Source organism: Mus caroli, chromosome 8 (assembly GCF_900094665.2).
Source record: "Mus caroli chromosome 8, CAROLI_EIJ_v1.1, whole genome shotgun sequence".
Lineage (NCBI taxonomy): Eukaryota > Metazoa > Chordata > Mammalia > Rodentia > Muridae > Mus > Mus caroli.
Genome location: NC_034577.1, coordinates 8,264,636 through 8,284,318, shown reverse-complemented (window position 1 = coordinate 8,284,318; position 19,683 = coordinate 8,264,636). Strand labels below are relative to the sequence as shown.

The following is a 19,683-nucleotide window of genomic DNA, read 5'->3' as shown; positions in this document are numbered from 1 at the left end:
GCTGGCTGCTGTCACCAGTTGCTCTGCTCACGCCTAGGTGAGCACATGCATACCACACAAGGGCAGAGAGCCANTGAAGCCAGCAGCACAGTGCAGGCTCACTGTGTCCACAGCTATGCCAGCCGCTCTCCTCAAAGCTGCAGATGTGGACTACCCATGGACACAGAACGTCCTAGCCTTCCAAGCTAACCAGTACATTCCAGAAGCTTGAGAGGTGAGGCTTGCTGAGCATCTGTCTGGCTCACATGTTGAGTAGGGATCAGCAATATAACCCTTCTCTTCAACCCTTGTCCTTGGTCTGCCATATCCTCTCATCCCTAACCCGCTGGGTCTTCTGGGTAAGGATGCAATACTAGACTGCCTCTCCTGTGAGCTGAGCACACACAGCTTTCAGCTGGTGCAGACTTCTCGCATCACAACCACAGCTCTACCACCACTCACCCTGCCTCCAGGCTATGTCTCCCTGATACAGGCCCACCCTGCACCAATCAGACAGCTGAGGNCCCCTCAACAAGTGCCCACCCGTGCCCAGGAGGGGTACTGCTGCTGTCAGTGCTAACCCTAAGCAGGCTGCTGCACAGCACCCCTTCTCAGCAACAACACCAGTGATCCAGGCACCTAGCTAGGACAAGCGAGATGCTTTTACACAGTGCTGCCTGGCTCCCGGGGAAATCCACCCAAGGACCAGTGCTGCAGACTTGGTCTCACAGCTGGGCACAACACAGCATGAAATGTCTGCCAGTACTGAAGGTCTGACTAACATTTGGGTCCCAGCACCCCATCGTGTCAGTCACGTGGAAGATACATGGTAAATGATTATTCCATCAGGCACGCCTGAGCCCAGCCCTCAACTCTCCTCACCTCTCCTAAGCCATGTGTGAGTGAGAGGAATCTGGGTCTACCTCAAATTATAGATCTGCTGGGTGAGGAAAGGCACNAGGAAACCGCAACCCCTCGGAGAGGTGGGCTGGAGTGAGGCTGGAGGAGCAGCCGATGCAGAGACTGCCCACTCCATTCAGCCAGCTGCTTGTGAAGCTGCGGGCCCTGCTCCCCCTGCACTCCCGCAGTCCACGACATGCCATGCTCCCACACATGGGCACTCACTCTTGCGCACAGCGAACTCCTCGTCCGAAGGCTTCCGCTCAGGCTTGCGCTTCGGCAGCAGCTTTTTCATGGTCTTGGGGCTCTTACTGAGATCCTAGGGAGACACCGATAATAAACATACTAACAGACTGTATGACACCAGCTGGCCACCGCCAAGCACCTCTCACCCCCATCACCAGTTTGTCCATGTTTCTCTGCCAATGCCAACATAAACACAAGCCAAGAGGACATTCCATCTTCCATCACCTACAGGCCTCAGCTCTGACGAAAAACCCTTTGTTAACAAACCTAGACCCCACAGTGTACATGGCAGTAAAGGCATGTGCCAAGCAAAGGAAGGACAGACAGACTCACATACTCCACAGAGCCAGGAGAGGGCTGTCCATTCTGGGGTAGAGAGGGAAGGGAAACAGCAAAGTACAAAATCCCAAAGTTAAAGCAGAGGGGGCAGGCAGGGAACCCATGGCTAAGCACAGACTCCTAGAAATGGGACTTGCTGGCTACTCTGTGAGGCCCATGTCCCAGCTCCCAGCAAAGTAGAAATGGATGGTGGCCAGCCACCATCTCAGCCTCTTTCCTTTAAGGTAACACTGGAGTATGACACAGAATGCTGGCTGCAGTAGGCACGGGCACCTGCCTCCCCGCAGCTGCTGTTACAGAGGGGCGAGGCACTTCTACGGCAGAGCAGACTTCATAGCTATCTCTTCTTCCATGGCTAACTCTCAGAGATCCTCCTGTCTTTGTATCTGGGACAGTAGAATTAAAGGCATATGCCACCATGCCAACACAAAACAGACTCTATATTTTGTCTTGTTTTTAAATGTACACTTGGTTTTTGTTTGTCTTATTTATTTTTGTTTGCTCTGACTTTCCTTTTTTGGTTTGAGAGTGTGAGAGAGAAAGAAGATGAAGATGGGTAGGTAGGCAGGTGGAAAGGATCTTGGAGGAGTTGAATATGATCAACGTATGCTAGGCTTCATTGTTTGAAAGCTCTCTCCTGTGGTCCATANTGGCCTCAAACTTAATGTGCTACAGAGAATCTTGAGCAGAAATCAGTTCCAAAACCCCTGTACTGTGGACTCGATGAACCACTAAAACACAGGAGCACCCACCCAGGGGCCTGCCCCACTCACTCTTCTCATCGTGTCTCGCTCGCTGTGAGTCGCCATGGTCAGGCTGACACCTACTGCAAGCCTGGCTTGTCACACTCAGCAGTGCTGAGCCTCCTCAGGTGAAAGCAGGGTTAGGTGAGCGCATGAGACTTAGTGAAGATCAAGTGCATGGTGGCTGCACTCACATGCAGGGAGAACAGGAGCACTGAGGAAGGCTGCTGCACCTCCCCTCAGCACAAGGAGGCACTGCCTTCAGGGACCAACCGCTTTCACTAGGGAACCTGCTCTTTACTTCCAAAGGCTTCAGGACTCCGGGACAGATCTTAGGCACAGCAGAATGGCATGCAGTCAGGTGAGGCCCTTGGCCTGCACGTTCACTCAGGAGCACCTCAGGCTCCGTGCCTCCTGGGCACCACTCCTCCAAGTGTGGGCACAGTGCACAGAGGACTGGAGGGGTGCATGCTCACTCCAGTTTGTTTAAAGGTGACACCTGGCCCTTGTAGCAGAAGGGGATGACATGGAGTAAGGGCAGACCCTCTTCTTGGTTCTGAAGATGCCATGGGGTGGGGCATGTCTTCACACCATGAACAGAAACACAAGACTTTCACTTCTGAAGTCACCGGAAGGACTGCTGCAGCTAAGTGCAGACCTCACATAGAGATGTCAAGGCATGCTCACTGCAGTGGCTGTCTGAGTGGCTGCACGACCTCACCTCCTTGTAGCAGAGAGCAGCTGAGGGCCGGAGGGGAGGTGCAGGCCGCAGGCAACTCAGGCTCCAAGGCTTGGGGGTCTTCGGAGGCTCCAGGGGTCCCCAGCTGATGGTGGTGTGTGGGGTGCCATGGTGAGAGGGGTGGGGGAGTGTGTGGTACGCAGGCGTCAGTGCCACGGGCTTGCTGTCCGCGTGTTTGCTGGATGGAGTGAGAGGATGGGAAGGAAGCTGCCAGGCACAAAAGCAAGAGCAGAGAGCATGAGATGGGCAAGGCCACTGAGACAGAAGGCCCTAACCACACGGCTCCAGGGACAGGAGCCCAGCGTGTGCTCCTGGGCAGACATGGGGCTGAGAGACCCACACTCTGTACAGGTATCAGCTGCTATGTTGTACTGTATGAGAAGCTAGTACATGTATCACAATTTCACCAAAAGAAAACAAAACAAACTTAAAAAATTACCAGGTAGGCCCCGACTAGAATATAGTGACTGAGTGGGGCACNCTCCCTGGACATACACTGTCACCTGTTAACACAGGAACGAGAACAACAACTGTCCCTTGGGTGGGCGGGGGGGAGGGGAGGAAGAACTTTCCTAGAGGTGCTGCAGCCAGGCCTATCCCATCTATGGCTCCTCCTGCTTAGGCAAACCCAGTTGCCAGAGCTATGTGAACTCAGGAATACAAACCATTTGGCCTTTATAGGAAGATGTTAATATCTGAAATCAAGATATGTTTATCTTAAGAATCTCAGCTTGTTTTAATAAAAAGCAGAGCAATCTGAGATCTGATTCTTCAGTGGGGGATGTTATTAATAAAGTTTCTATTCATAGAAAACCCCCAAATCAACCACACTGACAATGAAATGAAAATGTTGATAAAATAAGCAACATTCACGTGAGCGCCTGGANTTCCTGTAGCCAATGCAATTTCAGCACAATTACAGAAGGCCGCTGCGTAGCCTGGGAACTAAACACTGACTGTGACGGTCAGCACCACAGAGCTGAAACCAGAGCCCAACGCTCCAGGCTACCCACTAGTTGCTGGCTCATGGTATATTACAAAAACACCATAACACTATAGAATACATTTTCTCAAATCAAGGAACCTACACATTAGAAAGCTGTGTCCCATGTCCCTTGTGGCAATAATCTGGTAATAATTAAACACTGGCTTGTTCCTCCTTCCTTGAAAAAGAAGAGCTATGCCTGAGACTAAAATGAGAGATTAACTGATGCCAGACAGAATTGGGTCCCAGGCAGAAAGCTTAGGTATGCCAACCAAGGAATTCCTGGAACAGCAGGCCTTCTCACACTAGCACGTGAGGGGCATCGCCTTCTCCACAGCAGGACTGACTGCACAGCTGCCTCTGCCACGGGATCTTCTGGCGTCCACTAAACAGAGATGGCAGCCCACACATACAGCAGTCACCGTGACAGGTGTGGGCAGCCTCGCTTCAGGCTGTTCTGCACATACTCACCCAGGCAGCCTATGTCCCTGGGGTAAACTTAGCCCCACAGAAGCTAAGTGGTTTTCTTTTTTATTACTTTGGTGTCACCAGGGATCGATCCCAGCACCTTGCACATCAGGCAAATGCTCTACCACTGAGCCACACCCCCAATTCCCAGCCTTCTCCTCAGGACCTTCTGAAGTAAGAATAAGTTATGGAGCATAGCCATATGGACTGAGGTAGTAGCTAACACAGTACGGTATCTGAACCTCCAACTGTGAAGACAGCACAGCAAGACCAGAAAACTGGACCCTGGTACTAACAGTGGACAGTGAACCCCGTGGTAGAGGTGTGCTCGTGGCAACTATGGTGACCCTCTACATGACAGCACAGATGGTAAAAACGACCTCTGCAATAGAAAGTATCCCAAAAGGCACNCGGAGAAGGGAAATCCATATCCACAAACTGTGCCATCAAAGCTCACTGCTAAAGGTCTGCCAAGTCTTTACAAANNCCAAACTTTACACACAAATGCTAACCTGCTTTGAAATCTGTACCTCTAAGAAACCAAAGTGCCGCCGAGTTCTCATCTCATCAGGGGAAAAATAAATGGTGCTCTGTTCTGTTCTGTTCTGTCAGGTTCTCAGGTGGCCCAGGCTGGACTCAACACAAAGCCACAGATGACCCTAAATTTCAGACTCTTTGCCCGTCTCCCGAGTGCTGGGAGCACAGGTGTGTGCCAATGTACTCAGTGCATGCTGTGGGTTCTGGGTATTGAACTCCGNGCTAAGAAAGACCTCTCCCAACAGAGACCCCTGCCGCTCCTTAAAGGAAATCAGGAACTGTGTCGGATGCCTTCTCAACACCCTCGGCACTTCCCTTTTGCTTTTCTGTTTATGAATGACATATATAAAGTTTAAAATTCTCAAAGAAAACCATCATTGGCGGGGCTAGTGGCTTCTGGGGTCAGTGGGAACACTGTGAGGTAGCTCTAAGCGGCACTGAGGAGAGTAGACACCAAGTGCCTGGGGCAGCTTGCTCTGTGGTGACACCTACAGGAGCAGGAGGCCAGGGTTTAGAATCCTGCATCCACTGACAGCCTCAAAACAGGCCATTACTGTGAGAGCGGCGAATGGAAGTCATGTTGCCTTACTGTGTGTGATGGCACCGAGTGGGGTTTGATGGTGGGGTTGCTCACAGACGTGACCTTCGTCTGCTTCTGCAGGTGCTCCACCCACTCATGTAAGTCCTGCTGGCTGGTGCAGGACACCAGAATCCGCTCAATCATGCTCCCTAGAGAGGAGGGGCACAGTGAGTGCACATAAGCACATGTACACACCCAGGACCCAAAGCCACCTCACACACCCTCGGACATACATAAGGCTCTTCACTCAAGGACATGGCGCTGGCACAGTGTGGATACATTACCTGATATCTCAAATGCGTTCCTATGGTTTTCACTGTCCTCAAGCTTTGTGATTGTCATTCCTGTTGTTGGCAGCTTTCCCTACAAAAGACCCCCCCAAAACAATGTTTTCCTAATAAAGAAGGGACCACACACATTAAATGACTTCACACGTGGCAGCAGAATTAAAGTATACAAAAGAGCTTAAAGGACACCTTACAGTCAAACCAGATCAAGAACCCAAACTGAACCAAAGCAGGATCTTGACCCAATGGGTGATTCTATGAGTGGAAGACAGAAGACAGAGCCAGGGTGCACAGTGTCTGCTTTAANGGCATATGACAGAGAACTCACTGCCTCACAGAGAAAGGAGTTAGGAGTTTGAAGAGCCAGCTGATGAGTAATAGAGACAAGAATACACAGAGAGACAATTCAAACAGGAAATAAGCCGCGATGTCAAACAGATGCCACAGGGTGCCCAAGTGGCAGTCAGTCTGTCTGTAAAATGGGAGGGATTCTCCATGAAGCAGGAAATGCCAGCTGAGAAAAACAGAGGGAGACAAAGCTCATTTAAANAGTAAAAGCCAGCAGGCAACAGCTTTCCCTGGGCCATATAAACTGTGACAGCCAGCTGCCAAAGGCCACATCTTTACAAAGAGAACAGGGTTTTTCACCATCAGACAGGAGACAGGNGTTGTGCTGATGAGTTTTGTCCACTTGATACAGCTAAAGCTACCAGCAGGAGAGAAGCCCAACAGAGGGACTGTCAGCCTTCCAGGGGCCCACAGACAAGCCTGCCCAGGTACTTTTGATTAGTGATTGACAGCAGGAGGCCCAGCCCACCATGCAAAATGCCACCTCTGGGCAGAGGCTTCAAAATCTTAGAAAGGCGTGGGGGGGGGGGGCGCAGCAGGGGAAGGCAGGCAGCAGGGCACTCCTTCTTATTCTCCTTCTCCGTTCCTGCTTGTCCTGCACTTTTCTCAGGGGTGAACTGTGACCGGGACATGGGAGTCAAACTGCTTATGATGTATAAACAGAGGTCCAAAGCAAACGAGGAAAACTATCAACGACGGTTTCCCTATCTTGTGCCCTACTCCAGGCAAAACACAAACCAAACAAACAAGTCACCCAGTCCAAACAGTTGAGGGCCAGGCTGAAAGCGCAACAGAGGCCTAACCCCTCAGTGGCTGAGGACAAGAAGCCCCACAGAGGAGTGNTGGCTGCACTTTCCCTGCAGCCGCCTCTTATCTTCAGCCATGGAGCCGCAGTCCCACTGCCAGAGCTGCCATCCCCAAAGCCAAGGAGGTTCTGTTTTTAAGACGAATCTTGCTATGTAGCCCAAGACAGCCTCAAAAATCTTGATTTTTCTGCCTTAGCCTCCAAGCACTGGAGGTGATGATCACCACAGGGCTAATCAGCATACTCCTGTGAACAAAGATGACCCTGGTACAGAGATGGCATCTCTAGGGGCATGCTGCAGCAACAGCAGACAGCCCCTGCACCAGTGCCAGCCTAGGTTGGGGCTCTAGGGTATGGAATGGAGCCAGAAACAGGCATCTCTCAACAGGGAGCTGCCACCTGGGCACCTCAGCCACCCAGAAGGTCTCACCAATGGAAGCCTCAGGTTTCTGATTCTTCCCATGCATATTTGCTCGGCCATCTATCTGTAAAGGCTCCCTTGGGACACCTGTGGTGACTAACCCTCCTAGGGACAGACCAAGCCACATCTACTTTCCACAGTACAACATAAAACACACACATCAGAGAAAAGCCAGCTGAAAGTGAAGCAGCAACATCCACTAGAACAGTATGTGGAGGCTAGCCAGCCCTTGAGACAGGATCACTGAGAGCATCCCCCAGACCCTACCTAATGTCCCCACCAAGAGTCCCTCACACTCTCTCCTACAACCAACTCTCAAATGTTCTCCAAGAAATGGTGACAAACCAAGACACTAAAAGAAAGTTTACTAACAGTTTACTAAGGTAAAATGATCAGGTTCCAAGTCCAGAGTTTGGGATGTTCTACCCCTTGCTGAAGACCTTAGCCCACAGCACCTAGCTGAACCTACCTTGGGCAGAATGGAACATGAAAGCCCAGAGAAGCAATGTGCTTTGCAGAGGACAATGCGGTCAGTGAGAGATGGATGTGGGCTGTTTACTGCTCTCCAGTCACATCAAAAAAAGCAACAGACGTGAACACACAGAGAAGAACACAGAGCCACGACACGGTACCACACGTGGCACACACAGGCGAGTCCAACATTAATACATTCAATTCAAAGGAGAACAATTGCCACATTCACTACAAACAAAAACTACAATCAGTGTAGCTGTGTTTACCTGATAGATGAAACCACTCATCCTGGGACTTGCAGACAACATGAGCAGAAGGTTTGGGAAGAGCAGGAGGTATCTCTCATTCTTCTCCTAATAGTAAAAAGAATCTGTTCATAAATGTGTGCACAAATCTTTATACAAGATCCCACGGAACCTCAGACCCTATTNCTACTTGAGATTTCTACCAAACTAGATGAGCAATATTAAATGCCACCAGAATATAACCAAGTCCACATTAAACCTTAGCATAGTTGGAGAACTATAACCAGAAAGAGTAACCACAAAGACTAATTTTCAAAACACAAAGTAACTAAATGACTCAAGAGCCCCGAGCTTGCGAGCTCTTTGTAAGACTTAAAAAAAAAAAAAAAAAGGTTTATTTAGCTAGGTATGATGGCACAAGCCTTTAATCCCAAAACATGGGAGGCAGAGGCAGACAGATCTCTGTGTATTCCAGGCCAGTGGTCTATATATTGAGTTCTAAGACAGTAAGAGCTATGTAACAGAGATCCTGTGAAAAAAGAGAGAGAGAGAATGAGAGAATGAAAGAATGACAGAGAGAGAGAGAGAGAGAAGAGGAAGAGAGAGAGAAAAAAAAGAAAGAGGAGAGGAGAGGAAAGGAAAGGAAAGGGAGAGGGAGGGAGAGGAAGGGGGAAAGGAGAAAGGGGAAAGAAAAGAAAAGGTAAAAGGTCAGGATATATTTCTTTGTATTGCTTATATGTGTGATGTCTTCCTGCATGTGAACAGAGCCCAAACACCACAAGAAGGTGTGGGACCCCCTGGAACTAGAGTTACAGATGGTTGTGAGTTGCCATGTGTGTGCTGATCATCAAGCCCAGGTCCGTGGGAAGAACATCCACTCTTCATAACCACTGAGCCCTCTCCATCTTCGTGTGGAGTGTCTTTGAATATTANTTGGTAACTGTCTGCGCGTGGCCCAGAAAAAAGAACTTAGAAAATGCTAATGAGGCCTGAGGACCGGTGGATTCTTCAAACTACAAGAAAGTAGGACAAAATATTAAGTCAATGTTGCTCTCATCTATCTGGCAAACCTTTCCAGCTTATATAAAAAATAATTCTTGTACACTAAAAATCATTTGCTTCAAAGTAACAAAAGCCAACACACATCTAAGAGATAGGAGCCCAGAGATCCTGAAGGACAGACAGACAGGCGTGAGTCCTCCAGCATGAGCCACTGCCTTCAGATGTGGGTAAGTGAACAGCTTTCCCAAGCACNTTCCTCACACTACCACATCCACTGAAAGGCTAGCAGGGATAGGGAAGGTGTCTATTCTAAGGAGATGCTGAAACCTTCTCCTGGAGGCACACAGGTGTGAGTGCCAGCAGATCCCTTTTGAGGGAATGACAACTCTAACTCTCTTTGGAGTGACACCGACTATTGTTACAGAGACTTAGCACTTTGGGAAATGTTGTACAGTTATCTAACAAAAAACTTATAAATCACTTATTAAGGGGCTGGAATGGCTCTGTGGTTTAAGAGTACTGGCTGCTCTTCCAAAGGACCCTAGTTTAATTCCCAGCACTCACATGGCAGCTCACAACTGTCTGTAACTCCATTTCCAGGGAGCCCAGACACCCTCTTCTGGTCTCTGTAGGCACTGCATGCACCTTGTACAAAAACATGCATACAGATAAAACACCCCCACACATACAATCATTTGATTAAGGAACATACTCTGAAAGATCTGACTGTTTCAGGTCAGTATGATAAAAGGAGAATGGGATAGTTTCTTCCAGTGGTGGGGACACTCAGGGAAAATCCTGTTTCTTCTTCTGCCATTANAAGCTAACATTCACTGGAGAGGGATGTCACTTAACAAACCAGCAGCAAAGCAGTGACTCCCACAGACAGACACCAGGATACACACAAGCCAGTGCTGTGAAGCACTAGGTCCCAAAGTGCACTCTTACAGGAGAAGCCTGAGCCAGAGTCATGCTAGTGTCTCTAGAAGACACCTGGACACGCTGAGATACATGGCGGCCTCTTCCAATCTTGGGTGAACANCCTCTCAGTTCANACACACGGCTCTGGAACGAGCTGATCCTGGGTGGATGGGAACTGGCAAGCAGCCCATCTCCTGGGCACTGTCTACCCGTACCACAAGCTCTTCATGTTTGTCAAGGATCAGAAGTGGACCACAGACGTGAGGCTCCTATACACTGTCAGCAGCACATGCCACTCCTCCAGACCTGGAGTACCAGATCCCAGGGGTAGGAAAGAGCCGCGGTGTGAAGGTGGGCCTCCNTACCTCGCTTCCCGCACACTGAATGGTGACTTGGGACATGTATGTGACACTGCCCAGGGTCTTTATGTCATCCCCCTCCCAGCTCCTGATGGGCTCCGTCAGGATCTGNAGCTCCAGCTCCTTCCTCTTGCGTACTTCTTGACACTGAGCCTGAGGGATGCAGAACACAAGCGCTCAGAGACAAGCTTCCAGAGCCCNGCTTCTGCTCACACAGCTACACTCCTCTGTACCAGCTGGATGTCAGCTTAACTATAAGGAGTAAGCCAAGTCACAGAAGCAACACATACTCCTCTCTGGCACCCTAAGTTTTANAGGCTGTTCTATAACGGANGGTAAAGCGAATGCGCAGTACAGTACAGGGCAGTGCAGTGCAGAAGAGCACCTCCCTCTGGCCCCATCAGCACCTGCCAGCAGAGAGGCCTGAGAGGAGGGAGTGTGCTGGACAACACAACAAGCACTGGGGTCCTGGGTGTCACTGAAGCACCCTGGACCTGGGGGCCAGGAGTCAAATGGGTTCCCAGCATCTGCAGCATGAACTACACTGTGTCCTTTGGGATTCCAATCACCTCAGCTCTGGCTCTGCTGCCTACAGTGCACTCAAGTGGAATTAACTTCCTGGCCCTGNAACACTGCTATGCATGTCCTTTACTTCATCTCAATAAAAACTGCACTTAAGTCACAAGTCACTCGTTTCCTGTGTATCTTTCCTGTGGGCGATAACCCACCACGCATCTGTGATGAGAATGTCAGACAAAGTATCATAAGCTTAACCACTTACTGAAAGGTTTTTGAAGGCCGTCATAGACTTCTGAATATCTTGTCTATCAGGATGATAATCCTTTGGATAAAGAAAGACAGGATTAACTCTCACATCGAAAATACCCTGGAGACATTTTGATACTGTTCAGCCATTAGCTTCTCAGCTTGAGGACTGCTTAGCCATTAAAGGATTATGGTGCCAAGAGACTTGAGGAAAACTAATTTAGTACAAAACTGCCAAGAAGGGTCAGCAAACCGCATTGTCTGGTAGAAAGCCTCAGGAGAACATGGCCCATGAGTCCTTAAAGCCATCTGAGCACCCTGCTGTTCTAGAAGGCAGAGCCGAGCTGAGCAGCTGTGAAGACGGTTTACAGACACACACACCCTAGCCTAAGAACAGGCAGAGCCAGAGTCCAGTTAATCCACATACAATAGATGTCTCCATTATCACTCAGCACTCGGTCCTATTGCCTACAACTAAACACTGAGAGGACACCCTACTCTACTTGAAAACTACACTCTGCAGCTTTCTGGAACCCTTGTTGGGTAGATGGGCACATAAGAAAGTAAAAAGGCAGATCGTTCTCCTAGGGCTGGAGGAGAAAACCTCTGCACTTAACAAAGTCTCCCTGAAAACCACTATGTTACAAACTCTGGACAAGCCCTAGGGTGGTTTCACAGACACAAGGGGCCTGACATTAAGGATGGCTCAGACCAGGGAGCAGCTGTACCTCCATGTGTCTCTCCAGCTCCTTCAGCAGTGTGGGGTACTTATCCAGGCGCATGAAGGGCTTGCTCAGGCCGGTGGTCAGCACCAGGATCCCAGGGCTGCTGGCACCTTTTGTTTCCATGAACTCTCCCAGGTCCTCACTGGGCAGCAGGGGCAAGGAAGGAGAGAGAAGAGACTCCAGTTAGGAACACAGGGCAGATCTATGTTTCACAGCCAGTTTTGTCTAAAACAAAATGGCCTACTGCACTGGCTACAGCCTTACACCCCCAGATGTGCTGGTTACCATACCATGTGAAAAGTATCCAGTATCAGTCTCCCTGCAAGGCACATCTTTACCTGGGCATGCTGGCTTCACGGAGACCTTTATAAACTCTCAGAGGTCTCCAGAGAACAAGCTGGTAAGAGCTACAATAAGCTGTCCCTGAGCCACAGAGACCTGTGTGAGGCGGGGGTCTGAGAGCTGGTGAGCTGACCGCATTCTCCAGGAGCAGCAGCGGCATAAAGAGCCGCACAGTACACAGGAGNGGGAGGAAAGTTGAAGGAGTCAGAGTAACGGCCAAAGGGTCTGTACATGGTGTCTTCTGGTGCCAGGAAAGCAGAAGTAACAAACCAGTGGAAAATACGTTCTTACACAACAAGTGGCCCCTAGGGCCATGCCTACTATCAATACAGAAAGGAAAGGTGCCCATGGGTAGACCCCTACAAATGCTGACTGGTGACTATATACACATAGGGAGACCCAACCTCAGACACACAACCCTCTGACACCTAAGAATGCAGAACAAAACCGAACCCAGGGCTTGTACGTTCTAGGTAAAACTTCCCACCAATAAACTACACCCAGCTTGTGAAAAGCAAAGCTTTCTGACTTGAATAAACAACTTTACTTAGAAACTCAAAAACTAGGCCCAGGCTTCAAAACAGAATCTATTGAGCAGGCATGGTGTGGCTGCTGAATGGGCATCAGAGCTACAGAAAAGCAGCAAGACTGACAGCCTAGCATCTCAGTGTTCAGGCAAAGAACTCACNACTCAAATCACCAACTTACGCCTCAGGAGAGGGGTGGGGTCTGTGGGAGGCTGAGAGGGAACCGTCACAGCTCAGGGACCTCAGAAGGGCACACAAGCACCACATCCTGCTGTGTCTGCTGCTGGCTCAGGAGGGTGCTCCTCTTTATGGCTCAGGACCCCACACCACGCTGCTCCAGGCTTTCCCAGCAGGTCCTAAGGCCCTCGTTCCACACTTGTGCATGCCACGTTGAGCAGGCAAGCCGGACACTCCCCACGTAATACCTCATCTGAGTCCTTCCCCTGGTTATTTTGAGATGTGCTTGCCTTTCAGACAGACTCAAATAGTCACTGAGCTAATAGCAGAGTAGAGGTGCACAGCACTGTTCCACAGGCATTTCCCCAGCTCTGCTGCTTTGACTGTTGCCTTCCCACAGAGGTAAGTCAAGCTCTGCCCAGAACTGCGCACCCTGCCATTTCTGTTCCCACTCCACCCTGTAGGACCAGACACACTCTCCTCAAGTGTATGTGTGCATGCGCATGCGTGTGTGTTGGGGTAGGGGATGGAACAGGACATACCACTTGCTCTTTAGCTCCCTTTTCATTCCANCAATAATACCTAAAGAGTTTTAGAGACATAAACACAGCATCTGTGTTCTGTTTTTGTTAAATGTCATTAATTTGCAAGCTCAATGAGTCAATCTGAAGAGTAACTGCATGTAAACTTCATGCTAAAGAGAAGGAGAGGCTGACCCAGCCCCATCTCAGGCAGAGAGAAGGACCACAGTGTGCCAAGGTGTGGCTTCTACTGCCCCTCTAACTGTGGAGCTAGCTCTCCAGCCCCTCTTCCTACACAGTGGTCCTAGACTACTGTCTCCACACANAATTATAGGAGTGTGACAGGCCTGAGTATACCAAGGAGCAGGAAATGCTTGGGGCCACTCACTTTNCTTACCAAGGTCAGAAAAAGTAATGAACCCTTATTGTGCCTGCTCTTCAGTAACCTACACATGCATGGTCCTACTGATCACAACCCTATGAGCAGGGACTGGCCACTCCAGCCTCTAGGCATCNCAACATTTCTAGGCAGGCAGGCAAGGTAGCCTCATCCAACATATTTCCTTGTGTTTCAGTAGTTTTACATCAAAATGTTCAGTTAAGAATATACTGAATTTATTTAAATAAAAAGCACAATCACAAGTATCTTGATGCTGATGANTATTTTTCCCTTAAGAGAGTTGAACAATACTGAACTGCTGTTTATGAACAAAACCACCTAGTTCCTTCCAACAGTCATAAAATTGGTGTGTTAATAAAGGATGCTGTGCCTCTTTTAGCATCAGAAACCATTCCTGAGCTTGTTTGACATTTGCTCAGTCACCTGGCACAATGCCAGCTCTCAATTCCCAGCACGCATCATAAGGGCCCTCCCCAAAATATTTCAAACAACCCTGCAATCTCTTCCCAACTCAGAAGAAATGGCTGGCACATAAAAAGCACNTGAAATCCTGCACACTGATTTTGTTTCAGGCTGAGAGGTTCAAGCTAACAGTGTGCAAGTGAGAACTCCACCTGCAAAGCACTGCTTCTCATGCCTGCCGCACTCTCTGAAGCCTCCGCATGGCATGCAGTGGCCTCCTAAGCATGCAGGGACTCCTAAGCTTGCAGTGACCTCCTAAGCATGCAGGGACCTACTAGGCATGCAGTGACCTCCTAAGCATGCAGGGACCTCCTAGGCATGCAGTGACCTCCTAAGCATGCAGGGACCTCCTAAGCTTGCAGTGACCTCCTAAGCATGCAGGGACCTCCTAAGCATGCAGGGACCTCCTAAGCAGTTGCCAGCTCCCTCCAGGCTCTCCATCAAGGAAAGGCCTCAGACTAAGGACAGTTCAAAAGGGTCCTCTTTTGTTCTGCTCTTTTGCTTGTATTGGTGTGTGTGTGTGTGTGTGTGTGTGTGAGAGAGAGAGAGAGAGAGAGAGAGAGAGAGACACATAACACATCTGCTGTGGGCACACATGAACAAGCCAGGGAAGAATGTTGGGCATCCTTCTCTATCCGACATAACCTGAGACACAAGGTCTCTCATTTAGCCTAAAGCCAGCCTAGCTGTCAGCAAGCTCTGGCAATCCTCCCATCTCTGCCACTCAGAGATGGAGTTACACGTGGCCATGCTTCTCATTTCTAACGTGGGTGCTGGGTCCAAACTCAAGCTCGCATGCTGCACAGCAGGACTGTTGCCCAATGAGCCAGCCTTCCAGCCTGTAGTGGCTTGAGTAAAAATGGTCCCCATAGGCTCAGAGAGTAGCATTATTGGAGGTGTCCTTGTTGGAGGAAGTCTATGTGTACAGGGTAGGGGAGCTGAGCTTTGAGGTTTCAGAAGCTCAGGTCAGACCCAGGGCCTCTCCCTCTCCCTCTTCCCTTTCTCCCCTCCCCTCTCCTGATGCCTGAGGATCCAGACACAGAACTCAACAGTTACCTCTTCAGTACCAAGCTTGTCTGTATGCCACCATGCTTCCCACCATGATGATAATGGGCCAAAACTCTAACCTAGCCCTGACTAAAGGTTTCTTTTGTAAGGAGCGGTGCTGTGGTGTCTCTTCACAGCAGTAAAACCCTAACTAAGACTCATCCTCAGAGCCCTTTTCTTTCACAACCACACGAACCAGCTCTTAACATTTTCATTTTGAGGAAAATAAACTTATCCTTGCTGTGTCTGAACATGCTCCATGAACTAGCTAGAGGACAGAGCTGCCCACCTTCCTTCCCTTCTGGCCCAGATGGCTCAGCAACAAACCTGTGCTCTGTGAGGACGCTCACAGCAGATGGGTGGTTGGCACAGTAAGCGAGGTACAGGGTCCTCATCTGNGGCATCAGGCTCAGGAAGCAGCCACCAACTCTCTGTTGGGCTTCAGGAGACCTGTGGGTATGAGAGACACCATCAGACAGAAAGAAACCAGCAAGTGGCAGGTGCTCTGTGATCTTTTCTGCACAGTCCCTTCTGACCCTATCACTCCTACAGGCTGACAGGCTAACCTTCCACAGCGCCCAGATGGCTAGGTCTGACATGCCACAGTGACTGACCGACCTAGCCAAATCCATGTTCTCTGTGTGGTGAGGAAAATATGTCCTGACGCCTCAAATGCTGTACACAAAGTTAGAAGGTACCAAACATGACTAGGAGGAAGGTAACACACATGGCTGTCTCCGGAAGCTTCCTACCCATGTAGTTATGAGGGTAGCACAAGATTAAAGACTCCTCTCAATTGCAGGTCAAGGGGCTGGAAGNAGCAGCTCTTCCCACTTCCAGACATCGGTGATGGGTCACAGGATTTTAAAGTTTAAGCCAACTAGAACCCACTGGTGCTCTGCCTATCCCCTCTAAGTNTAGGCCTGGGATAGGACACCACGCTACAGATGGACTGAGGTCACCCCACCTTGCTGTGCCCCAATAGTGCACATCCACCAGATTCCTAGCACACTGAGAGCAAAGAGGACGCCCTGTCCTCTGGGGACTCTGACCAAGAGAAAATAGGACCAAAGCTCCTGATACCAGAACTCTTCATCAGTGCCGGTAAAGCGTCTGCGGTATGCGATCTCCGCTCTAAGCAGCTGTGCTGGCCAGCTGTAGGTCAGCTTAACACAAGTTAAAGACATCTGGGAGGAGAGAACCTCACTCGATGACAAAATCCTCTTTAGGGCTGGGCTATAGAGTGGCCTGTAGGGCACTTTCTCAATTAGTGATCAGGTGTGAGTGATCTCACCCCTGGGTTGGTGGTCCTGGGTTCTATAGGGTTCTATAAAAAGCAGGATGCACAAGCCAGCAGGCAGCACCCTCCATGGCCTCTGCATCAACTCCTGCCTCCAGGTTCCCACCTGGTTTGAATTCCTGTCTTGGCTTTGCTCAATGGACTGTGAATCAGGACATGCAAGCCAAATACACCCTCTCTCCTTCCCAAGATGCTTCTGACCACAGTGTTTCATCACAGCAACAATAACCCTAACTAAGACAGTAGGCAAGGAAGACTGTGGAGAGGAAAGAAGGAAGGAGCAAAAACTAACAAAATGACATGGAGCTAAAAAGAAGGCAGACTAGGCTATGTTCAGAAAGCATCAAATCATAATTTGCTCCTGAGAAAAGACACAGGGATAGTGTATCTAAAACCTGAGACAACTGAGGACTTGCACGGAGCATTTGTGTGACCCAGGGCTGGGATCAGGACATTGGCGGAGTGTGTACTAGGCACACTTAAGGCTCTGACAACAATCCCCTGCAGTGCAAATAAACACAACACAAAGCAGTGATAAGAATTGGACAGTGGGAGAATGGAGTCCTAGGAACCAGAAAAGAAAGCAGAGGACATGACCAAGGGACATACTGCTGTGCACCACACCAAAGTTCCAAAATGGAAAAAACACAAGCACAGGCNAATCAAAGAAGTAACCGTAGGACTGGGCAGAACGGCCAAGGCAGACAGATGTGAGTGTCCATGCGGGAAGTGGTTCCCACACTTCACTGGTAAGCCCTAACCCAGACAACACGGCATCTCACGTTGGATCCTAGCAACAGCCACCTGAAGCTGAACAAGCTTCAGAGAGGGCTGAGAGGCTCTCTGCCTTCAACTGACTCACTCAATGGCCAGACACCTGCTTGACAAGAGAAAGACAAGGAGAAAAGAGAAACAGGTGGGAAGCTCCTTGTCCAAGAGAGACTTCCCGAAGACAGTGTCTGGGAGCAGAGGTGACACCAGCCTGCAGGCAGAGGTAGCACAGGAAACACACACACTCCCAGGCCAGCAGNCGGCTGCGCTTCACTATGACTTCATAAGTGAGACCAGAACTAGGAGACTGCAGGAGCNTGAGCCACAGCCACCTACAGAGGGTCTGAGAGAGCAGACTCAACTCAACAGAACAGACTGGGGGAGNGTGGCTCTAAAACTCCAACCCCAGACCCCACTGTGTCTCTTCCAGGACTGTGTCTACTGTCTCTCTGCCTTAGGCCACACTCCAGGCCCAGCCGACAGCAGACTTGACGCTGCCTCAAGACAAAAGCACCTTAAAGCTGGGCTTAGGGCCTTGCCCCAAATCTCAGCAGCACCCTGACTTCTCTGAAACCTGNTGCTGCAGGTTACACTATGATCCCACTCACAAAGGACACCGAGGCAGGAGGAGCATGAGTAGAGGCAGCCTGGACTACTGAGAGACTCAGCTCCATCCTGGAGCCTTATCAAGATCTTGTCTCTATTTTTTCTTTTTCTATGTATGGGTGTTCTGCTGGCATATATGCCTGTGTACCTCATGGCTGCTTGTGGAGGCCACAAATTAGGAGTTGGATCCCCTGGAACTGGGGTTACAGATGCCCGTGAACTGCCATGTGGGGACTGGGAACAGAACCCAGGTCCTCTTATTAACTCCAGGCCCTTGTCTCAAAATGCAGGCAAACAGCAGCAGCAGCAGCCTGTACTCTGCAAGGAACAAGAGCTGGTGTGTTGGGGTAGCTTTTACTATTGCGAGACACTTTTACTATTACCACACTGAATATTTTAGTTCAATAACATCCCCATTGTCCCCAAAGTGAGGATCTATTATCTATTTTAACAGAATGTTAAGTTGTTTTTCATAATAAAATACAAGGAAATTCTAAACTTCTGTACACCTTATTTGAAACCTTTTAAGACACAATGAAGATTCTCAGAGTTTATTTTTTTTTAAGATTTATTTATTATTATACATACGTACACTGTAGCTGACTTCACACACCAAAAGAGGGCGTCAGATCTCATTACAGATGGTTGTGAGCCACCATGTGGTTGCTGGGATTTGAACTCAGGACCTCTGGAAGAGCAGTTAGTGCTCTTACCCACTGAGTCATCTTGCCAGCCCAAATTTATTTAAAAAAATGTTTTTACACCTGTGTACACATACATGTCTGTGCACACACCACAGCCCCTGTGGAGAGATCAGAAGTCTCTTGTTCAGAGGTCTCTTATATAGGTAGGTCCTGAGGACAGAAGTCAAGTCCTCTGACTTGGGGACAAGCAGCTTTACCCACCTAGCCATCTCTCTGGCCCCAGAATTCATTTTANTATAGAAGCAAATTAATAAGCCACAGTTAACATTCCCACACCAGTGTCGCTGGTATTGAATGGGGAAAACTCTTTATGCCATCTAGCAGGAATACAGTGAATCATAAGGAATCCTGTCAGCTGAAACAGTATGTGAGAGGAAAGCTGATGGCCAAACACATTCTCAGAACACTCAACCACCAAAAGCGAGGTAGAAGCAGCTCTAGAGAATCTCGGGGAGCAGGGTGGGGGCGTGGGGGGAATCATCTCAGAATCGATGGGTACGTCCCACTGTGGGGAGTGAGCCCGGCCAGATTCTAGCCCACTACTCTTGGTATCTTAACCCCCACCTCCCTTGATAGGTCATTTAAAGGAGTTAATGAATAAACATTGAGATTACTGCCTGGCACATGTTAGGAACTCAGTAGATAAAAGAGTATTATTTACTTATAAAGAGTAAATAAATATATGTAAAGTAACCCTGAGCTTACTTCTACAAGCCCAAGCCATGCTACCCAGACATGGCTATTTGCAGGCCAGAGTAACACAAAACTAGAAGAAAACACTGGAAAAAACTACCCTCCATAGTACACGGCATGTAAACGGTTAAGCCTGCTGCNCCCTCCTTCATCAGCTTAAACTCTCACTCTCCTGAAGTCTTTCCCAGGCTAAAGTGTCATAAAACCCAGCCAGCCTAATTCACAGCTTCTACTACAAAACTACTTAAAGAAAAAAAAAAAAAAA

At 49.2% G+C, this 19,683-nt stretch overlaps 1 protein-coding gene across 1 annotated transcript in view; it reads right to left on the bottom strand.

Moving 5' to 3' along the window:
• Arhgef7 (Rho guanine nucleotide exchange factor 7) overlaps nucleotides 1–19,683 on the bottom strand; it is a 118,865-nt gene that overhangs the window by 13,514 nt on the left and 85,668 nt on the right. The window contains exons 10-19 of the mRNA XM_029480659.1: nucleotides 16,312–16,531; nucleotides 15,672–16,011; nucleotides 11,872–12,010; nucleotides 11,160–11,219; nucleotides 10,385–10,531; nucleotides 8,118–8,204; nucleotides 5,801–5,879; nucleotides 5,526–5,665; nucleotides 2,929–3,153; nucleotides 1,105–1,198 (exon numbers count right to left, since the gene is read on the bottom strand). Coding sequence (XP_029336519.1) covers nucleotides 1,105–1,198; nucleotides 2,929–3,153; nucleotides 5,526–5,665; nucleotides 5,801–5,879; nucleotides 8,118–8,204; nucleotides 10,385–10,531; nucleotides 11,160–11,219; nucleotides 11,872–12,010; nucleotides 15,672–16,011; nucleotides 16,312–16,531 — 1,531 coding nt within the window. The remainder of the gene's footprint in view (nucleotides 1–1,104; nucleotides 1,199–2,928; nucleotides 3,154–5,525; nucleotides 5,666–5,800; nucleotides 5,880–8,117; nucleotides 8,205–10,384; nucleotides 10,532–11,159; nucleotides 11,220–11,871; nucleotides 12,011–15,671; nucleotides 16,012–16,311; nucleotides 16,532–19,683) is intronic.